At 38.8% G+C, this 22,763-nt stretch overlaps 3 protein-coding genes across 3 annotated transcripts; 2 read left to right on the forward strand and 1 right to left on the reverse strand.

Moving 5' to 3' along the window:
• The first annotated feature begins 350 nt into the window (after nt 1–350).
• Nucleotides 351–3,682, forward strand: GILP (GSH-induced LITAF domain protein). The gene is made up of 3 exons (XM_089147904.1): nt 351–1,044; nt 3,143–3,269; nt 3,372–3,682. The coding sequence occupies exons 1-3, from the start codon at nt 794–796 to the stop codon at nt 3,453–3,455; spliced, it is 462 nt and encodes a 153-aa protein (XP_089004030.1). The 5' UTR covers nt 351–793; the 3' UTR covers nt 3,456–3,682.
• An 875-nt stretch (nt 3,683–4,557) lies between these two features.
• LOC149019901 (translocon-associated protein beta (TRAPB) family protein) lies at nt 4,558–11,028 on the reverse strand. The gene is made up of 5 exons (XM_089147905.1): nt 10,727–11,028; nt 5,863–5,961; nt 5,657–5,765; nt 5,485–5,564; nt 4,558–4,943 (listed from the first exon to the last, which is right to left on the reverse strand). The coding sequence occupies exons 1-5, from the start codon at nt 10,906–10,908 to the stop codon at nt 4,826–4,828; spliced, it is 588 nt and encodes a 195-aa protein (XP_089004031.1). The 5' UTR covers nt 10,909–11,028; the 3' UTR covers nt 4,558–4,825.
• Nucleotides 11,029–19,310: 8,282 nt separating this feature from the next.
• Nucleotides 19,311–22,143, forward strand: LOC149019902 (ARM repeat superfamily protein). The gene has a single exon (XM_089147906.1). It carries the CDS (start codon nt 20,001–20,003, stop codon nt 21,714–21,716), a length of 1,716 nt encoding a protein of 571 aa, XP_089004032.1. The 5' UTR covers nt 19,311–20,000; the 3' UTR covers nt 21,717–22,143.
• Nucleotides 22,144–22,763: the final 620 nt, after the last annotated feature.

Raw genomic sequence — 22,763 nt, forward strand, 5'->3', positions numbered from 1 at the left:
TGTACCTTTTATCCTTATCAATGCATTGCTCATATAAGAAAAAAATTACCAGTAAATTTTTCAATATGCACATGATGGACTCTCCTTAAAGAGCTTATCGATAGTCGATGCCTTTTAGCTGCAGCGGATGTGGATCCCATTTGAAATCCACCTCCACTGCATAGAGACAGTTCAGGCCTAAGGGGTAATGGCCTAGTTGTCAAGCCCTATGGTAGGGCTCTGAAGTTGGGTCTTAGAATGAGTCTTGTGTCGAATTAAAGCTTAGTTTAGATTATTGAAGAGATTCACATCCTTACATCACAAGAACTTTCGTCATCCATCAACCTCTTAAGGAGAATTCACCGGTTAGATATTGATTGATGCAATGGTGGAGGATGTTTTACGAAGGAGTGATGTTCCACAATTATTGTAATTTGTCCTTGTGTCGTTTGATCCACGTGGTAGACACTCTTTAGAGAGCTATGGATGGTTAATGCGCTCTTATGGAACCTTCTAATGGTGGGAGACCGGGGAAAGTCGCTTCCAACTCCAAGAACGCTTGACCTTTTGTGTTTATGTTCTTTCTTGAGAATTAAGAAATCACCTTTCACCTTCTTGTTCGACTCTATCTCCGTCTATTTGGCCCCTTTCCTCCTAGATTCAGGTTTGACAATTCATCGAACAACAGATTTGCAGAGAGAATTATACCCAAAAGAAAAGAAAAAGATTTGCAGAGAGAACGCTCAGATCGGTTGGATTGTTCCGTTGATCAAAGGGTTTTAGATCAGGTATCGATAAAGTATCGAAACAAGGAATGTCTAAGAACAACGAGCCGGTCCTTGGGATCCCTTATGCAGCGAACTACAAGTACCAGGGACCAGTGGTGCAGCAGCAACAATACCAACAATTCTATGTGGGACAAAACCCTCATCAGGCTGGAGCCATCCCTCCCAACGCGATTTATATCGATCCACAAGGGATTCCTCTGCAGCAGACCATGTTTAGAGATACCCCTGCACCCTTCAACTGCCCTTTCTGCGGCAATTCTGGCCTCACCATCATCAGGTAATATAAAACCACTAATCATCTCTTTCCCCTTCTGTGCTCTTTCCCTAGAATTAAACCCGCTTCAATCCAATTGATAATATAAATGAGGAATATGTGTTCGTCCATTACATGCCATGGCAATTTTGTACTGTCCTTTTGATTTTTTCTTTATTACCTTGCTTACTGGTATGATATTTTGTATCAGTGGATCTTCATCGCCAATTCAAAAGATTCTAGGGTTCAAATTATATCTGCAATTGGGATTTGGAGATGTTTAATAACTGATGAACGTTTCGCCATTTTAGGCACCTATTATGTTAGTGGGGTAATTTATACTACAACAATGTCTAGAATTTGAAAATTGTTAGATATGCAGAAAATCTACTTACAGTAGACCTTTTTTTCGGATTAGTTACTTTCACTGTTGAGCTCCAATATGACGTTTCTGTGGTTTCTAGTTAATAAGAACTTGAGCTTTTGATGGGGATGTAGTTGCGACCTAATAAGACTCCAACTCTTCTTGGCTAGCCTAGGTATTCCAATGGCAATTCACCCTGCAAGTGAATGAGATCAATGATCCTGATTCAATGAAACAATGTTATAAAGAAAGAAAGAGGGATTTTTTTTCTTGGGGTGTGTGGGGGGTTGGGGGGAGGGTAAGGAACTGAGCCTTCTAGAATAAATAGTTTGTTGCAGAGAGCTTGAGTGAAAGGGAAGGCGCAAAAGGTTAACAATGGCAGACAGAGGGGAAGAAGATGAAGGGATATCCACACCAGAGTTAGCGGAAGGTATATTGAACCAGTCTCATTAGAGCAGAATAACATGATACCATGCAAAAAATACGATTCAATGTATTGATGTAAATAGATGATACAGTATTTATAGTTACATGTGAATACAAGACCGAGACATACAAATACAAAACTATAGTTTACAACAACATGTATCCTTAACAGGGGGAAGGGGCGGTTGCAATTTGAGCTCAAAAGTGGATTTTGTTGAACTAGCTTGGAAGATTTAAGAGAAAGAAAAATATCAGGTGTCATCAGGTCTTGAATTTGCCTATTTAGTTTATAGTGTTTAGTATTTTGAATGGAGTAAAATAGGTGTAGGTGAGTAGCACCTGGGAGAGAAATACTGAGAAGAGGGGGGGAGCCTAGGAAATCTGATGTACTTATAATATTCTGGTGACAAGGTTTGATATACATTTGGAGGAAGAGGCTACATGTGCCAACTGTTTCCTTCTCCACTTGCTATTGGAGTCCTTCTAGTACCTGAACTAACCTGAGAGTACTCCTCATTATTTGTGTACAAAGAGCTTAATTCTAAATGGAAGGTTTCTGCTTTAGACAGGGATTACCTATTTTCAAGTGTAGACAGACCTCTATCCTGCCCTCTAAAAGAACTCAAAAGTCAATAGTTTTTTATTTTTATAGTTTTGAGTCCCAACTGAGTACACAGTAATTCAATCGTTAGTGTAGACAGACCTCTATCCTTGCCTGCATCACAGTTTTTTTTCTTCTAATGGATTAGTGAAATTATTTTCCATGGAGTGCATTTAATTGACTTTTATTTCAATAGAAGTATTCTGTTCTTCACACACAAGTAAAAGGGATAATGGCCCAGATGATTATTTGGAAGTATGGATGTCTTGGGAGCTGGACTGATCAACCTTTAAGTCCATAGCTATTAGATGGAGACTTTATCTGAGTTGCAGGAAAGAAAGGGGGAGATTGTCATGTTATGTCAATGAACTTGCATGCTTTGGGGACACTGTAACAAGCTTTTTTTCCTCGTGGATTCCTTTCATTTTCTTTTTCCTCTGTAGTTTCTCTTGAATTTTCCATAAACCATAAAATCCGATTATACCCATGCCAAAATCCTATAAAACTGAACCCTTTTAATATGGTAGGAGAATTTGAAAGCCAAAATTGTATCTTTAGTACTTGCAATTTAACTGCACAAAAGAATATATACAAGTTACTGGTTCACCACCTGGTTTTGAAATATTTTAGTTATCTTTAATGATTCCTTGAATCTTTCTAGTTCCAGAAGTTCTAATCAGTATGATTTTTTGACATGGGGCGTGTATGTTATACTTTAATTTGGTCCACAGGTCAAAACCAAGTTTGGCGGCTGCTGTAGGTTGCATGATGCCATTCATGCTCGGCGTCTGCTTCCTCTGCCCTTCAATGGACTGCCTTTGGCATAAGTATCACTACTGCCCTAACTGCAATGAAAAGGTAAATTGAACTAATTTGTTATCTATGTTCTCTTCTTTCCGGCCTCTGATGGCTGTTCAAGGTTCTGAAGCTGAAGCTGCATTTTCCGTTCAATTTTCTTAGGTTGCTGACTTCGAGAAATCGGATCCATGCCTGGTGGTAGATCCTCCTCAGTGGACCCAACACAGCTTTGCTTTGCCTGCTTGATGATTCCTTCAATCTTTATAGTGTATATCTGTGATGTTGTACTTGTACCCTCTGTATGAGAACTTCTCCCTTTGTTAAGAGTTAGGCTGGAAGAATAATTTCTCCAGGTGGACTGAAGTTTATTATTACATACCGTACATCATGTTGATCGGACCAGCTTTTAAAATGTACCCTTTGGGCTTTTTTTTTTTTTTTTTTTGGTAATCAAACTTTTTCCTTATTTTTATGATATGATTATTGTTATATCTAACAAGGAAGGGTTCTGCAATGGCTCTTTTCGAATAGGTTTCCAGGCCATTGATTTCTCAACGAACCTGCACAACAGTCAACTAAATTATTTGGCACATATGAAGGGTTTCAAAGCTCTGTTACATTTTATTATCTTAGGGATGTTTTGCTTTGATTTCTATTTTCAATTTGCGGTGTTATTTTGATTTGAAAATTGTTTGGCTTGATTTCCATCCCTTATTTTGGTAAAGGAGAAATTAAACAAACGAGAAATTCTACAGTATAAAATGTTTCAATGTCAAAATTGGAATTAAGGCTATTCTTCTTTTCCGTTAAAAAGGTGCTGATATTTTCATTCGCACCAACTCAGGAAGATTCTGAGGGATGTCACAGGAACCATAAGTAATCTCAAATGATGAGCGCGTGTTGTAATAGCATTGTTCTAGGATTAAAAGTGTAATTCAAATAAGTACGCCGAGGAAAAAGAGGATTTGTAGCATTTGCTTTCTTCTTTTCTGGGATGTTTCTAACCCTTTAGGCGAGGAGAGGCGACTTCAATGAAACCGTTTTTTTCGTTTAATCAATGAACTTAAGACTACAACTACTCCGGGAAAAAAAAATGCAGGACTTCATTTTAGAGTAGAAAATGGACAGAACAGTGGCGACTTCAAAGGAAGAATGGTTTCTTGTTTTCTTGGATGTTCTTAACCTTTTCATCAATGGTTTCTTGTTTTCGCTCTGGATGTTCAAATTTACCTTTTGATCTTCTTCTCATTCTCCTTTTTGCTCTTTATGGGCTTTAAATTTGCCTTCTTTGATCTTCATGCCACATTCTTCAGATTGAACCTGTTTGCAGAAAATTAACGCCCCCACAATCATCAAATGCCCAATAAATTAACGTTCTCAGCCAAACTAGTCTTTAACCTGTTTGCAGAAAGTACCCATAGCGATACAGAGCATGACTCAATTCTGATTCACCTTTCAACGCCAATACTGAATCCCGTGGGTAAAAGATGAGGGAGGGAGCAAAACTACCAAAAAAGAAAAAGTATGCCCTAAACACTAGTCACGGAGCTGATGTTTTCTTTCCAAAATTTGAACTACAAAACAACTTCATGGAGCTCATTCCTCAACTTAGATTCTCAACGCCTCTTCTTGCTTCCCTTTGCCGCACTGGATTTTGAAGGGGTGGCAACAACATATATAAACAATACCACAATGGAGATCACCGACACTAGCGATCCATACTTAGCCAGCAGCCTCTGCAATTGAGAATAAAAAGTAAGAAAGGCCACTATAAAACTCAAAATAAGAATTTTCTTTTTCATGATAGGAAGACAAGCCATAGCTTTATTTTTCTGGGTAGATGAAACCCTAACTCATTACTGCTTTACACTGCCAACAAATTATTTTGAGCAGAGGGCATGATCCTGGCCATAACCGTTACTTTGGGAGCTTTATAACAATTTTTTTGTCTAAATGTCCAGCAGTCAATTATCTATTGGAAGCTCTTAACTGGGATCCATTAAATGTGGTTCCATGACACCAGACCAAAAGTCTTCACAATTTTACAGCATTTTACATGGAAAACATATCCTGATGCAACCTTTTCCCTCTATCAGGGGAACATATTCTATCCCTTAACCTTTGATAAAAAAAAATAACAGCAGAGCATTGAGGCTCGCTCACCTTTGCCTGAATAGGTTGCCGCACCCAAAGTGATTTCATGCAAGAACATGGAAATACTGTGTCAATACAATGAATGCATCTAGAAGTTGAACTTAAAAATTTTTAACTTCACAGCCTTACCCATTCAAACTTCTTTTCTGGTGGTCTCTCTGCAAGGATTTCCAAAGGTGCCATTGGAGTCGAATAAGCCTCCTATAAACAGCAATTCATGGTCATCAGACACTTTGAAACTTTTTCTCAGTCAAAATAATGTAAGCTCGATCAATTATATAGAAATGTCAAACCTGTAGCGCTGCCTTAGTTGGGACCCGGAATTTGATGACAGCAGGTGCACCATAAAACACAGTTTTCACTTGAGATTCCAGAACAAAGGAATGAGACACAACTGAACCACTGCAAGTTGGAAAAACAGGTACTTTTGATATGGAGCAGAAGCTATGAGAAGGGAAAGAAAGTGGGAAACTAGGTGGGTTGGGGCAGATGAACTCACACATCAATCCTTTCCCACGTCTTGGTAGTGTTACTGCTTTGCAGGTTAAAGATATCTGGGGTCCAACTATCATCAATCAGGCTTACATCATATGCCGTCCTGTGGAAGGGAAAAAAAGAAAAGAAAGGAAAAGGGGACGGTTATCCACATGTGAAAACTAATAATATATTTAAGGGGGAAGAGGAAGAAGAAAATGTACATATAAAAAAATGTAATGCTGTTGAAATATAAGAAAATAGTCTATTGGAACTATAAGTTGAACTGTTTGACATGACATGAAGAATCTTATGAAGCAATGCCATTTTGAATCTTATCAAAAAGAAAAGGTAATCAAAAAAATTACACAGTCATGATAATTTAATCAACCATCTCTAAAATGAATATCAATTCATAAAAGGAAAAAAAACAGCTCCTACACAACAATCAAAAGGCTAAACGTGATGACGTTGTATCTCAGTTCCTTAGAAATAAAAAAATGGATAATCCATGATCTTTTTACTGTCTTTGGATCATTATATGAAGGAGCTATCTCAGAGGGCCAAGAGTCTTTGAATCACATTATGGGGCAATAAAGTCGCTCTTTGAAATTCAGAGTACAAGATTCTGAGAAACTCCCCACATATGACCAGATTCAATCATAACCAAGCTCTCAAGGCAGTAAGTGAAACATCTTCTTGAATTTTGTTGTCACTTGACTTCAATCAAAATATCCTAATGTCAAAGACCCATTTCAGCAAGTCAAACATCAGAAATTTACTTCCTGTTGCTCCTAAATCCAACAATAGTATCTGAAATCCAGAGTTCAAGGGAAGTATCCCCATTGAAGGTCCTTCTTTCACAAACATATCCTATCCCCTTCCCAAGACCATGTCCATGCATTTAGAATCTATGAGGAGAATAAAACTCTTGATCTTCCAAAGAGAGGCAGAACACTCTGAGAACTCAAATCCAAGTAAAATCTCAAAATTGGCCATATAGCTTCTCTCTTACTGAGTTTAGCCATTTTGGGATGTCAAACCAGCTGGACAGGCACAATCAATCCTACACCCTTAAAGGTCACAACAAAAACTAACCAATTACATAAATTGGTCTTCAAAGCCAAGACTGATACCAGTCAATAATTGATTAGTAGTTTATCAACAATGAATTGGTCTGATTAACCGATCCTTCAAAGGTTAACTAAGCCATGATTTTGTCTATATTTTGGCAAAGTGTTATTAGTATAGGTTAATAAATTAATTATTCCTTAATAGGTCTTACTTAGTCCAGTCTTGGGTTGTTGTGTAGATTCTGAACTAATTGGTCAGTAGGGTCAGACTGAGATCGACCAATCAATAGATAAACAAACAAATACTTGAAACTGAAACTGGGCTGTTCATAAACAGTCAGTTCAGTTTCAATATTGTTCAAGCAGTCCCAGGATCTGCGCAGCCATGTAAATGACACTCAGCCAAGCAACAATTCCTTAATGGATATCGCGATGTCCCTTTACTCTGGGTTAGGCAGGTTGCAGAGATTTAATCTCAAAAGGGATGATTATGCAGTTTGGAGGTAAAAAGGTTTTTGCCCCTCTGTTTTTATGGGGTACCTCTGCAGATTCTAGACTTTCCCCCTACAGAGGAAAACATAGGCACTTAACATGCTAACTGCCTAACCAAGGAACCACTGCAAATCCTTTCATGTTTTCGTATATAAGCTGAACGAAACTCTACCATCAATAGAAGTCAAAGTTCAAAGAACAATGCAAATAAATAAAAATAATAATAATTAATAAATATAACAAAAAAAAAGAACTCCAAGATGTCAGTGAACTTTGTGATGTAAAACCAGGTTTAGGGTTTGTTAACCAATACCCTCTTAATAAGAACCAGCACTGACTAGGGTTTATGGAGGCTTTGGCTAAGGGTTTTAAGGTTTATAAGGCTGCTGGATTTGTTATTTCAGAATATAAGATTTCGAATTTCATATTTGAAACTCAAATCCTAGGTTAACTAGAATTCGGCCAGGGTTAGGGTTTGGAGTGGGGAAGGTATCCTGCAGTTCAGAGTTGGTTATATCTCTGTTCTGTAGTTTAGGGACTGTTTAGAGGAGGTAGGGACTGAGGTATGAAGATTTGAGAATTTTCTGGAGTTTAAAAATTCTGCAACTTCTCAAGGAAGAAGATTAAGTGCATAAAGTTTCAAAACTCAACAAAGAAGGGCTGGTTTGGGCAAACTAAGACTATGACTGTGTTCTAGGCTTAAGGGCGACCAAAAGGGAAGAAAAAGGGGTTCAATTGGGGCTGGGAATATGGGTTTCCTATTAGGGTTAGGACTGTAAACGTGGGGAAGAAGAAGAGGATGGGAGATGACTTCTAGGGCTTAGGAAAGGGCTGGAATTTTCAGACAACTGAAGGGGAAGGGTGAGAGGGTATTTGCGATGGGGTTAGGGCTGTTCCTAAGGTCTGAAACTAAAGGGGAGGGGTTGGGATGGCTTCCAGGCAGCAATGAAAGAAGGCTGGGGTTGGGGATGGGGTTAAACTTGTGAATTGAAAGAACTGCAAAATGCTCTCTGTAGAATGCTTGAAACACAGTATTCCTGAAACTTGAATGAAAATGAGAAGAATTAAAGTTGCAAAAACAGAAGCAATTTCCAGCCGCAGGTCACCCTCCCAGGGATCCCACGTCTATACCAGTCTATTCTTCAAAATTCAATTAATTGATTAATCATCAAAGCTCCTTTACAATATTGAACCAGGCTATTTATAGCCTCTACAACTGACTTCGACTCAAGTAAGGAATTGGGTGCTAAGCAACCCAATCTTACTATACTAACATTCTTTCCTAATTTAAAACACCTAAAAAAATAGGACTCTCTATTTAGAACAACACAAAGACTATTAATAAATAGAAACATTAAACCAACAAGGAAACAACACTTACTAACCACTAAAGCTCCAATTTAAAAAACAAAACCAAAATTAAAAATCAGGAATTAATCTGAACTTGACCCTACTGAATAGACTCAATCCAAGGGATGAAAATGAACATTTTGCCCCTTTGTCATTTCGGCCCCCCTTTGTTTGGGACCCTTCTAGGCTCTTTTGGGGCTGTCTGGGGCTGGATGCATCACTTTGTCTTAGCAGCATTCATTCCTACCATCGTAAGGAAGGTCATAAAATACAAGTAGATGAAAAAGAATTGAGGATATTTATGAAACTCAAAGTGCTCAAATTCAGTTTATCTGAACATTTTTAACCTAATATCAAGCAGCACCAGTCACTAAGACACACACCAGAAATTGGCATCAATTGACTTGTAGATATACAGCCCATCAAGCAGCAATATCCAGTTCATACCAGACAGGCGTAATCAGGTGGACACTTGATTTTTTCTGCAAATAAAGGAGACAGCATAGAACTGGCTTTTACCAGAAATAACTGAGACTGAACCAGAATTAACTTGAACATCTGACTGGAGAATTACCACTTTTGAGACCCCACAGATAATTCGAAATGAACAATCAACCAGGAAAATTTGGATTTCAAAAATTCAGTCCCTGTGAACAATTCATGAATTGAGAATGAAAATTCTTTTTCTTTAGGCCCTGAATTTTTGAGGAAGAACCTTTAATACCCGAATTAACCTCCACCTAACTTTTAGCTGTATTCCCTTTTTAACTGAAATTTTGACCATGTTTTGGAAAAACTGCAAACCAAAAAATCCAATATTTCAACTCTTTACTCCTCTATTCTATCGACCGTTCGGGTTTTTCCAACGTCTCCTACCTGTCCAACTCCAAACAGAAACATCTCTTGCCCTCAGCCCATGTAACCCCAGCCAGTTTGGTCAGACCTTCTGCAGTTGGGTTAAGTCAGGTATGGTTCAGGAATTCCAAAAAGCATAGTCAATCTCCAATCCTAGAGTGGCTGAACGTATTTATTCATAGACTCCAAGGGAGCACCCTAAAAGGAAGTAAAAAGAACATAGCATTCCAAATGCTTGGCAGACTATATAGTATATATCTGGGAACTATTTCTCAAAATATTGTGTAAAAAGAAACCAAAAGAGACCATTGTGAGGGAGGCTAGTGGATATAATTAGGATCACAGAGGTTAGAAAGGTCGATAGGCAATGTTGACTGTAATTTTCAGAAATTCTGCATGTAATTTTGAGCAATCAAAACATAAGACAACAAATCTAGTTAGGCTAGGCTTAAAAATCCCAAACATTAATCTAAAGGAAGTTCAGAGATTCCTAGATTCTAAACCAACTCATGTTCTTCATTGAAGAGAGTAATGACATATTCCAGAAGCAAAGTTTTTCCCATGACAAATTAGCACAGTTACTTGAAGCACTAGAGCAATTAAAATGAATTGCATCACGTGCGGGAGCACCGTTGTCCCTACACAACAGTTTTGTATTGATTGGAGACCATAACCATATTTCTCTCAAAAGCCTTAACAGAGCTTTAGACACGACAAGTGCAACCAACGAACGACAACAGCAAATGGAACCATGCAAAATAATTACAATATTCTTGACAGATAATCAGATACAGAATGGATACAAGTATCAGTGCAATAGATGAACAAAGATTCAGAAATATCCGATGCGCTATGCAGGTGAAACATTTGGAACGAGCAATTGAATTAATGAACTATCAAGATAAAGAGCTAACACGAAAATTGAATGCACAAAATGCAGATACATATCCCAAAACAAAGAGACCAGATACTCCATATTGCCAAAATTCCACCGCTAACGAGTCAAAATCAAAGCAGCAACGTCCACCAGATTGACATGCACGACGGCTTATCAGATCTAGCAGATTAGGGATTTCAATCAACTGAAGGCAAATTAAAAGAAGAAAATGGAAAACCTACGCAGATCCTTGGTTATAGAGGTCGATCGAGACGGAAATTCTTTCAGCGCCCGAGTTAAGCCTGGTGAGATCAACCTTCTTGTGGGCAACGATGAAAGGAGCGTCTGAACTCGCAAAAGTCGCCGAAACAAGGAAAATGGATACCATAACTGAGATCAAAGTCTTCATCGTTGGATTCGCCATGCCTGTAGAGCCTCTGGTTCTGCTCTCAATTGCTATTGAGAGAACTTACCGGATCGATTGTAAATCTTACGGACAAGCGAAGAGAAGTAAGTACCCCAGTGAGAAGGTTAGGGCTTGTATTCTTTGAAATTTCCCCACAAATTAGTATAAAAATAAATATATAAAAAAAACCAGAACCGAGTGGGTTGAAATACCGAGTCGGATCTAGAGTATACTGTATACTGCATACATTATCAATAAATTTTGGAGTCGGATCCGAACCGGGCGTATAGGCTGATCGATATCCGGCCCTGTGTCCCATCTCTTGGAACGGTTCTCATTGAGGTCAAGAATTAGAAAAAAAAAAAAAGAAAAAAAAATTTGTTTAACTTATGTCACAACTCACAAGTAAGTAATTTATTATTGAGTTTTTTTTTTTAAAGTTAACCACTTAAATTGGGTTAAAATGCCCAGAACTCTTGAGTCTTGAGTGTCCACTTGCATCCTAACCCTAAAAATTACAAGTTATCCACTATTATTATTATGTTAACTTTTAAATTAAAATGATCATTTTGCCCCTCACCCTTGTTTATGGACAATACCAAAATACCCTTCAGTTGGAAAATTACTTAAATGCCTCCCTTTCATGTGTCTCTCATTGTTCTATCAATGGTAACTATAGTCATTGGATCATCGTCATGAATTAGTTGATGAAATTTTAATGCTTGTGGATGTAGAAAACTAATCATGAGCAAGTGTTATATTATTTGATCCATACTAAATTACCGGAATTTGATTAAAAGCTAAATACTCTCAATTAAAATAATTGTTAAAAACTAAAACACCATAGTTAAAACTCAAATTATCTTTAATTATTAAAAGCCCAACTTTTTTTTTAATAGTTATCAACCATTAAAAAATAACTAATGAGTTATTTAATCGATTGATTGAGCGTGTATTGTTGATTTTTACTTACCGTGTAATACTCTTTAACCAATATTTAGCAAACCATTAAGAGAGAAATTGTCTAAGTGTTTAATTTTTCAACATACCTGAGAGTAGTACGTGTTTTTTAATTATTTGATAAAATTAGAAAGAAAAAAAAAGAATGGTATGTTGGGCTTTAATAATTAAAGATAATATAGATTTTAACCATGGTGTTTGGTTATAATAATTATTTTAATTTAGGATAATTTAGTATTTTAACTCATTAGGGTGGTTCGGTAATTTAGGGTAAATAAAAATATTTTAGCCAGGGTGTTTGGGGTTTTAGAAAATATTTACAGGTTAAATTTACGGGGTTAACAAAGGGAGGTGTTTGATATATTTGCGGTGAGGGGGTATCCAACAAAAGGGGTGTAAGTGCTAGGGGGGGGGGGAGAAAAAAAAAGAAAGGGGGGGGGGGGGGGGGGGTTGTTGTTGTTTTTGGGGGGGGGGGGGGGGGGGGGGTCGGCGGTTGTTTTTTTTTTTTTTTTTGGGCAGGGGGGGTGGGGAAACCAACCCAAAAAAAAAAAAAACCAGGAAAGGTTGTGCCAACAAGGGTGTTAATTGGGATACGGTTTTGGGGGCAAGAAGAACATAAATAAAAACAATGGCAGAGGAAGAAGAAGAAAACCAGTGGGGTTGCTTCGTTCTATTTGTGTCTTGAGAAAGTTGTTTGAGATTTTGGGTTAGATAAGATACTATGAGGTCAATCCCAGTGACAATGTTGAGGATGATGCTTGAGATTTTAAAGGAGATTGTTGAGATCTACGCCATGCTTTAAGAATGTAAAATGGACCCAAGTTTAAAGGCTACTCATTCAAGGTTTGATGCAAAATCCTTTTCAAAATTCATTCCTCGTGAATTATGGGGAGTCTTTTTTTATTAGGACCTATTCGGGACATATCAAAGCAAAGATAAACTTTGTAAGATTAAGAGCCAACATAACTTCTATAGATTTGTTGAATCGAGTGAACAATAATTTATTTTTTCTAGTAAATTTGATAAAATTAAGTGAAGTTTTGTAAAACTTACATTTATCTTCATCCCATGGGCAAATAGTTATTTAAATTTTAAAACTAATAGTGGATAACTTCAAATTTTGAAAAGGGCCAGCACGAACATGTAATTTTTGCCTCTTAAATGAGCAATCAAGAGATTTAGCCCAACTTAAATGAGCAACATGAAAATAGATCTATTATCAACAACAAGTGAATTCTCAAAAAATAGGGAGTTAAGCATTCAAATCAATGTCATTGCAATACCATTTTCCTTATCTCAAAAAATTCTCTCATTTCACCCATCCCCAACACATGACTAGTGGATATCTCTATTATCAACAACATGTGAATTCTCTGCTAAATTAGCTAGAAAAGCTTTGTCAAAAATGAATAACCATGACTTACCAACACTATACTCTTAAATGGTGGAAATTTCATCAGAAATCACCCATTCATTTAAAGCTTAAAACTTTCTTCTAGCATGTCTTAAATGCAAAATTACCAACCAAGATGATTATATCCAAATGGGCTGGAACAACTCAGATCTGTGAATTATGCAATAACAAAGAAGAATCAACCTAGCATGTCCTCAAATCATGCGATTAGACAAAAAGAATATGGGCAGTAGGATCATTGGGGTTTAGGACGGAATTGATTAGCATCAATTCTCTCATTAACTTATGCAATTATTTTCTAAGTGACTCTCATTCTAATAAAAATACTAAATAATGGTTCTTCTCCATATTTATAATAATTAACTATTATATTTGGTTAGAAAATAATGCTATAGAAAGTCTATAGCAATAAAGAACCTAACCCACAAAGAATAATGAATAATATAAATAGATGGCTTAAAGACTTGAAACTTCTCCCAAAAAATAACCTTGAATTAATCAATGCATGAATAACCATACCTTACAACCCCCTTGTTTCATATGTCTTAATTCACCTAGTTAATTTTGGAATCTCACCCATGTTAATGTGTGCAAATATATGATAAACTAGATAGAGATAAATGGAGCATGGGGCTTGTTTGAAATGGAATCATCCAAGAAGTAAACGCAGGGATAACAAGAGCAAGACATCCTTTGGAGGAAATGCTAGAGAACAATGATATAAAGAGCCAAATTGAAGACAGTACGGCTGTACGCTTACAATACAAACTTTGTGATGACACAACAACAAAACATATTATTAAAGTTAAAAGAGATAAACCACTTATTTCCTACCTTATACCCTATTTTTCCACCTCAAGTCATTTTAAAACTCTACATATTTAGTGGGATTTGTGAAAAAGTTGGGAAAAGTAAAAAGTGAAACTCATCACTATCATTTTTTCATAAAATCTTTTTATTTCCTTTCCTTTTCCCTCACCCCACTACACATGGGAGGGACCACATATTTTTTTTTTCTTCCCCCACCCCACCTTTGCAAACAAACGCAGCCTAAGGCCAGAACGGATGTAATTTAACCTAAAAAGAGCTCATTATTATTTTGGAAATACTAGTTAAAAAGAGAAACGCTACCGTCGCTCACAAAAGAAATTGACGATCCAGAACTCCAAGAAATGGCGGGAAAATTGCAGGGAAGGCCCTAAACCCTATATTCCATCATTCTCTCCTTGCAGGGATTAAACCTGAAGAAATGGATGACCCATTTTCCGTACTCAACCATGAATGTGAGTATTCATCTTCTCAAGAAGAACGCTTTCGCCACATTAGGTTTTGTGGCGAAAGGGCACTTGTTCCTGTGGTTCCGTCCCGCGTCGAATCATCAACTCAAGGAGAAGGAATCCCAGTGGACTCCACTGAAATTATGATTTGCTCTTTACCGGAAACTCCCAACAGTCAATCGGACAAGTTTCTAACTCCCAACAGTCAATCGGACGAGTTTCTAAAGCCCAACAGTCAATCGGACGAGTTTCTAACGCCGCGAGAAAATCTTCTGGTGAGCTCACAGGAAAAGGCGATGATTCTTGCGCTCAGAGGTTCTAATGATCGTCACGGTAAGCTTAAAACCAGTGATATTTCTACTGACCAATTTGAACCCGTTGGTTTGGATGAAAATAATGATCTTCGGTTTTCGTCGGAAAAGTCCCCATCGAAGAAGGGTAAGGAGGTTTTGGGTTTCTCAAGGGAGTCTTCGTTGGGAAGGAAGAGAACTAGAGGGGATATTTTGGGTGAGGTTGGCTCCCGTGCTTGTGTAGTTCGTACAGGTAATGTTGCAGGGGAATATGGTTTATCTGCTTTGGGAGAAAACTTAGCGCTTTTGAAAAATTTAAGGCTTTTGCAGCAAAATATGCAAAATCTGTTGACTGCCAATCTGCAACCTGGAGGAGTTGGTGGAGAAAAGAACTCAACCACTGAAGCAGAAAATGTTGGAGGGAAATCTGGTTTATCTGCTTCGGGGGAAAACTTAGTGCTGAAGAATTTAGGGCTTTCGCAGCAATATCTTTTGACTGCCAGTCTACAATCTGGAGGAGTCGGTGGAGGTACTCCTGTCGACAAGGAATCTGCTGGTACAGAGTGCAAGAACAATTCAACTAAGGTGGTTTCACCATCTAAAACAACTGAAGCAGATAATGTTGCAGGGGAATCTGGTTTATCTGCTTCGGTGGAGAACTTAGTGCCTTCGAAGAATTTAGGGCTTTTGCCGCAAAATCTTTTGACGGCCAGTCTACAATCTGGAGGAGTTGGAGGAGGTACTCCTGTCGACAAGGAATCTGCTGGTACAGAATACAAGAACAATGTTCATCCTGGAACCCCTTCTTCGGAAAATCAGTCTTTCAAGTCTCTTATGGATGCCATGGTCATACTTTCTGGAGAAAATAATTCAACCACTGAATCGGAAAATGTTGACATTTTGCAAACGGTTGAACAGCGGGGCATGAAATTCCCTCGGCCTCGATGGTGGCAACAGGGAAGGTTTTGAGAGAAAGTAGGAAGCGTTCTATGTGAAATGGTACAGAAAATAGTGCTAAGTATTTTGAAATTTACAGCCATGGATGGGTACAAAACTGAAACTTTTGACGCAGAGGCTGCTGCTTTTGCATGTAAGTATCTTAGTTTCTGTAAGCTTGACTTGGTTTGCTTATTAGGCGAGGTTTTGTTCACAGAATGCAGGTAGTTTTACTGTATAAAACCTTGTTCTCTTTGTTGATCTTGTGTTCGTGAAAACTTTTTAATCTCGAATCCTTTTTTATTGCTTTAAGGGCATCAAGAATCTTCAGTTCCATCATACAAAGCTTGATGGTGGTTTAAAGATGAAAAAATGGTGGGTTAAAGATGGGAAAGAACCTTAATTGCAAAAAGAGAAACGACTATAGTGAAGTTCATCCAACATGATTCATGGGTTATTTTCCTTTTAGAATTAGGATAACTCGAGGCCAAGTTGAATAACTCGTCCATAATTGCTCATGGATTTCAGAAGAATGATGGATGAGTAATCAGTTGACACGCATTCATACGCACTTATTCCAAAAGGACCAAACATATTAGGGACAAAGATAGACGGAATTGATCACAGAATTATTTGGTCGGTTGCAACTTTTGTAGGAAAGAAGCTTGGCATAAAAACCTTCTTGTTTTCATGAGTAATTGACTATAAAACACTTTCTGTGGCTTGAAATTTCTGTGAATGTTGAAATAAGTCAACCAAGGCATTTGAGAGAACAAAACCAGGTTGACCTGCTCTGTTTAGTGCTTACAAGGGCATTGACTTTTAACATTTCAGTGCCCACATCCCATGCCCTCATGGTGATAATGATATAAACATGGAATAAAAAGAGCTTACAATGGGAAATGGAAAGAGATTTGCAGATATAATTCAACTAGCCAGCCCATCTCAATTCTCAAACATCTGTCTGTGCAAGTGCAACTACCCTTTCAAGCATTGGTTCTTCTTCTTCCCCTCTCCTTCTATCAAGCTTTATCTTCTCTTCTGGATCGTTTGAGACTCCATTATAAGCTGGTCCCTGTTAATTCTCAAGAATATATTCCCTCACAGATGGGCACCCCACGTGGGAATGAGGGTGATCATGACTTATAACCCCCGTCACCCTCTCACCCATGAAAGAAAAGGGAAAACACAAATTAATGAGAGCTATAGTAACATGGAAAAGATAAAGGAAGATTTGATTTGATGTTGGCTATAAATTAAGGCTTTCATGCAAGACCTAGCATTGAGGAATGGTAATAGCTAAGAGAGGAAGAGAGAGGTCTTACATGAAGATAAGAGCTGAGTTTGGTAGCCAAGGATGACTTGCCTATGTCTTCCCAGGGGTGATGATCGGGTCTTAAGGGGTCTTCAACTGTGAGACATCAATGAACCATCATCTTCTTGTCTGCAATCCCACCCACCCTTGTGTGGTTCATAGCAAGTCTCCTTGACTAACTTGGCCTGCTCTTAGATTTCATGTTAGACCTGCTTTCTTGATCCACAGATGTTGAAACCTCTGTTCCTTCTGCCATAAGCTTCTGAAAGAGATGTGCACCATGAGAGAGACAGGTATGAACCTTGGATTAATGTTCCGGTAAATAAGTCTAGGCTACTCATATCAACCACTAGCATTGAACTTTTTTTGGTAAAACACTAGCATTGAATTGAAAGCATTCAAAAGTTTTCGTTGCAAAACATGGCTAGGCCCAAATATTCGGCCTAACCAGCCACCATTATAAGAGCTTATATTTCTAGCCCAAAATATTCCAAATGTAAAATATTGGACAGGTCAATGGGCCATGAAATCCGAATTGGAGTTCAGGTTATGGTGAGCCCTGTTTCTGCTTTGCATATGGTGCATTGCTGCACAAAGAGTCTTAAGTGTTGCCTCTAAGAGGTAAAATCTGATGTAAAAGGTAGTTTCCTTCATTAGTATTTGGGAATTTTTTTTTTTTTTTTTTTTTTTGGTAAACCAGTATTTAGGAAGTCAAAAGCCAAATGTATTGTAATTTGTACAGTAAATTTGCAGGAAAACATGCTTTGTGGATATCCAGTACTCTCACCTAGTTAGAAGGGAAGAGAAATACAGGTAAGACTCTTGTGGTGGCTAATGCGTAAAGCCATGACTAGCTAAAGCGCAAAAGGCTAAAGCCTTCTTTATCTTTCCCAAATCCCCTTTTTTACTTTACTTTTCTTAGCACCTATTGGTCCAGTCTCTGCATGCAGAGATCCTACCCAGGAGCCTTTCTCTCTGTTTTTCTTTTTGAGCTTTCTTTAATTTTTGTAGTCACCCTTTATGAGTTGTAATTCTAAGGCTTTGGAACCGTCTTCACCATATTGATATTCTGATAAAAATAAGAATTTGACTTTATAGACCTTGTGTTTGAGATGGCCAACCAACCTTCAATCCATTAACCTACAAGAAGAGTCTCTATTGACCAACACTGAACGATCTGCAAAGATTTTAAACTTGCCGTTGCAGTAGCAACTCAAATAGCAGAAACGATTATGAATATCTAACTGTACATTAAATGAGCTGAAAACTAGCTTCTACTGATAATTGTTTGGAAGATCGAATTTGGTTTGTTGCACATGCAACCATCAATGAGAATGGAACCTTTCATTCTTGTTTGATCATTATTTTAGCAGACAAATTTATTATTCGTATATTTGAAGTCAATATACGTATAAACAACTCCAGGAAAATCACTCTTCCTTGATTGCTTAAGCTACTAAACAGGAGAAAAAGCTCATGGATTTAGCTAGGATTCATGTGCTGCAGATTAGAATATGAAATGGTAGAAGAATGTCAATGATTAATAGTTTGGTCACCTAACCGAGGTGGGAAGGGAAGAAAATTCCTTCCACGTATTTGTTTAATATCGAAACAAAAAATGTGAGAGGGAGAGAGAGAGAGAGAGGTACTTCTTCTTCTATTCCCAGTCCAGCCGGAGTTGAGAAAACATTGATGGTCGGCAAGGTTTTAATTTTGATGGAAAACGGTGTCATACCCACCTGCCAGCGCTAATCCACCTCAAAAGACAAAAACTTGCCCTTTCAGGAACCTTCTTCATGAAAGTTTGATCTCTTCGTCTCTTTCCCTGGAGGTCATTTCCCAAAAAAGCTACCCTTTTCTGAGGAGTCTGGATCAGCTCCCCGTCGGGGTAGCACAAAGTGCTCCCCGACGGCTTTATGCTCCCCTACGGCTTTACCACCATAAAAACAGGGGGCCCAGGGGTGGGGTGATGGGAGAGTTTTTTTATTTTTACAAGTGGACCCCACCATATTTGTGGTGGAAAAGCTGCAGGGGAGCACTCTCTGTGCTCCCCGCCAGGGTGATGATCCGAATTCTTTTCGGAGTACCTTTTGGTTCACACCAATCGAGGAAATCTTCCGAGTTGGTAAACTATTTGGATTGATGCGGTTGAGTCGGCTCCCGATGGGCAAACTCAGTGTAACTGTTCTGTAACAAGAAACACAATGGAGGAACATCACATGGATGATGACCCGGATCCAGCTCCTCTCCTTGTGAAAAATTTGACCCTTCTAAAGTCCTCTCCAGATAAAGATAATCATATTCTGGTTATATAATTAAACCCTAACCATGGGCTTAATTGGTTGATTAGTTCCACTTTGCAAGTCGACAGCCAGACGCTGCTATCGTCGTCTTCTTCATAAGGAATCGACTTTCCAGTTTATCCATCTGTTCTGTTCTGTTCTGTTCTGTTCTGTTCTGTTCTGTTCTTTCAACTCCCTTTTCGTTTGTAAACTAGTCATGTCGATTAAGCGCCTATAAACAGAAAGAATCGGTTTTGACCGATCCTATTGGCTTAGGACGATTCAATTTCGGATTCCCAAATCCTGGTTGACTCCTTGGACGACGGTCGTTGGTTGGTTACTTTTCCCATTCCTGTTTCCAAAGAATAAGAGCGAAAAGAGGTGAAAGAGAAAGATTGTACAAGTACAATGATCAAAAGAACTGAAACCCAGCTCGTGAAGGCATGAAAACTGTTACTGGTACTGTACAGGGAAAAAGGAAAGGCCAGAACCTGCAAAGCTCAGTTCAGACTATTCAGTGTTGAGCATGGGGCTGGTTTATCCAGGAAAGGATCACTGCGAAACCATTTCCCAATTCTGGTTTGTTTACCTTTCTTAGATCTCTATCCTTCCTTCCAAACATGTTCTAGTTTAGCGATGCCAAACCCTACAGTTAGCAGCGTCATGAAGTTAGAGGACAACCAGGATCTGCAACTATCGTATCAGCTTGTATCGTCGTTAATGGAGGAAATACCGCATGTTCAGAGCTTCAAAGGGAAGTGGGTTCTTATCAAAACCAAGCTTACAGATCTCCCAACCCATCTCAAGGATCTCTCCGACTTACCCTGTTTTTCTGGTAACCCACTTTCGTTAGAACTCGTCTATTCCATCTCCCAAACCCTCAGAGATGCTCTTTCCCTCGCCAGAAATTGTCGCCATGCCAGTCTCTCCGGTGGTAAGCTCAGGACCCAGAGCGACATCGACGCGGTAACAGCTAAGCTCCAGCAGCATATCAAGGACTGTGACATCTTGATCAGGAGCGGCGTCCTTCAGGACGGTGTGCCTGTGTCCACTGTTGACTTTTCTTCTACGAGGGAAAGTCTCCAAGTCGAGGCACGGAATTTGATCACTCGCTTGCAGATAGGGAATCCCGAATCGCGGAGAGCCGCCATGGATTCCTTGCTGAGCTTACTTGAGGAGGACGATAAGAACGTCTTAATCGCCGTTGCACAAGGTTTGGTTCCGGTTCTCGTTCGGTTGCTTGATTCTAGCTGCAACGAAATGAAGGAGAAGGCCGTATCCGTCATCTCTAGGGTTTCTATTGTGGATAGTATTAAGCATGGTCTACTTTCAGAAGGGGTTCTGCTTCTCAGTCACCTGCTTCGCGTTCTTGAGTCTGGAAGTAGGTTTGCCAAGGAGAAAGCTTGTATTGCTCTTCAAGCCCTTACTTTTTCCAAAGAGAACGCTATATCTATTGGGTCCAGAGGTGGGATTTCATCTCTGTTGGAGATCTGCCATGCCGGTACGCCCAATACCCAAGCAGTCGCGGCTGGGGTCCTCAGGAATCTCGCTCGATTCACTGAAATCAAACAAAATTTCACCGAGGAGAATGCTGTTCCGGTGCTCATTCAGCTTTCTTCCTCAGGGACTGAAAATGCCCGAAAGAACTCGATCGCTTGTTTGGAGAATTTGGTTTCGGCGGAGGACGAATCTTTGAAGCTTTTGGTGGCTTGGGAAGGAGGGATCGAATGCCTTAAGAACTACTGGGACGCAGCCCCCTCTGTTCAGAGCCTTGAAGATGCGACCCTGCTATTGACAAAGATGGCTTCTTCAAAGCCTGTCGCCGAAGCTCTTATATCTGAGGGCTTTATCTCTCGGCTTGTGATGGTTTTGAGTTGTGGGGTTGCAGGGGTGAGAATTGCAGCCGCGGGAGCTGTTTACGAGTTGGGATTTTGTAACAAAACAAGAAAGGAATTGGGTGAATCTGGATGTATTCCTCCTCTAGTTTTCATGCTTGAAGCCAAAGTGGTAGAAGAGAAAGAAATCGCTGCCAAGGCACTCTCAAGGCTAATGCTGTATGTGGGCAACACAAGGATCTTCCGCAAGGAAGAGAGGGGGATAGTAAATACGGTTCAGCTCCTTGATCCTTCCATCACCAACTTGGATAAAACATACCCAATTTCAATATTGACTTATTTTGTTCAATCCGACAGATGCCGCAAACTGATTAAAGCTTCAGGTGCCACTGTTTACTTGCAAAAACTTACTGAGATGGAGATTGATGGGGCTAAGAAGCTTCTCGATGGTTTAACTGATGGAAATCTCTGGGGAACCTTTGCTGCACAATCATCAAGATACACACTGATCATTTGATTGTTCTCCGTACCATAGACTTGTTCATGTGTCATCTTTTTGTTTTGTTTTTCTTTTTTTGGGTAGATTTTCATATGTCATAAACTGTTTTCATTTTTCTTTCTTCTTTCCCTTTCATATTTGTGTGGCTAGGTTAGGGAAGAAGCCCTGAAAAGAATATACACAGTCTTCATCGTCCTTAATTCCTGGCTGATTGATGTTGTGTATACTTTTCTGTGTGCTTTGAATCTTCTGGTTTCTTAATATTTCTTACATTCGGCTGTTCCTATAGAATTGCCCTACTATATTATTTTGTAATCCCGATTCATTATCACTGAATTTATTGAGTGAGAATCAATTGACGCATCGGATTCAACTGCTACTGTGTTATTGGAGTATCTTGAGACCGATTGTGGACTTATGCAGTTGTACTCCTTCAACTTTCACAATTGAAGTAAAACTTGAACAGTTTCTATGAAGTTTAACGCAGAAGGATCACCTGAATAACATTTAACCATCAGATTCCACCGGAAGGAAGAACCTTTGAATTCTTTTAAGGCATTTACTATTCTGCTCATGGAGTAATCCAGTCAATTGTCCTAGGATGGGAAATTGTGTCTAACGTCATTTTCGTTTTCTTCTTTTCCTGAACATTCGGTCACTTTCGTGAGATTATGACTACCAGAGTGGGAAAAAAAAAAAAAACCTTTGGATTGATTTCATTTTCAACCGTTTCAAGGCTGTCCTCAAGGGGTTAGATATTTGAGCTGATCCTAGGTGTATGGTAACAACCTTTCTGTTCTATGAATAACCGAAAACCTTATTTCACCAAATTTGCTGGAGAAAGCTTTCTTCCTATACAATCTGTGTTATTAGGGAATCTAACTAGTCTGCAAAATCAAATAATTTTGCCGTGAAATTTGAATGGCCGTGGTCGAAATTTTGATCTAATAGTCCGAAATGCTTTGTTTAACCGTTCTGCGATTAAATGCTCAGGATTGAAGAAAAGTCCAATATCAAAGGCTCTAAGGTACAAAGAAGACTCCTAATGCTGAACTGATTGAATGC

The sequence above is a fragment of the Hakea prostrata genome, chromosome 3 (assembly GCF_041222555.1).
Source record: "Hakea prostrata isolate BN-2017 chromosome 3, UWA_Hpros_2, whole genome shotgun sequence".
Classification (NCBI taxonomy): Eukaryota; Viridiplantae; Streptophyta; class Magnoliopsida; order Proteales; family Proteaceae; genus Hakea; species Hakea prostrata.

Bases quoted from the DNA above. Each gene is read 5' to 3' on its own strand.
- GILP (XM_089147904.1), top strand. From the start codon at position 794: ATGTCTAAGAACAACGAGCCGGTCCTTGGGATCCCTTATGCAGCGAAC. The intron at 1,045-3,142 runs GTAATATAAAAC...TTTGGTCCACAG, and splicing joins TCTGGCCTCACCATCATCAG to GTCAAAACCAAGTTTGGCGG. The intron at 3,270-3,371 runs GTAAATTGAACT...CAATTTTCTTAG, and splicing joins GCCCTAACTGCAATGAAAAG to GTTGCTGACTTCGAGAAATC.
- LOC149019901 (XM_089147905.1), bottom strand. From the start codon at position 10,908: ATGGCGAATCCAACGATGAAGACTTTGATCTCAGTTATGGTATCCATT. The intron at 5,766-5,862 runs GTGAGTTCATCT...TCCAACTTGCAG, and splicing joins ACGTGGGAAAGGATTGATGT to TGGTTCAGTTGTGTCTCATT. The intron at 4,944-5,484 runs GTGAAGTTAAAA...TCAATTGCAGAG, and splicing joins AAGTTTGAATGGGTAAGGCT to GCTGCTGGCTAAGTATGGAT.
- LOC149019902 (XM_089147906.1), top strand. From the start codon at position 20,001: ATGCCAAACCCTACAGTTAGCAGCGTCATGAAGTTAGAGGACAACCAG.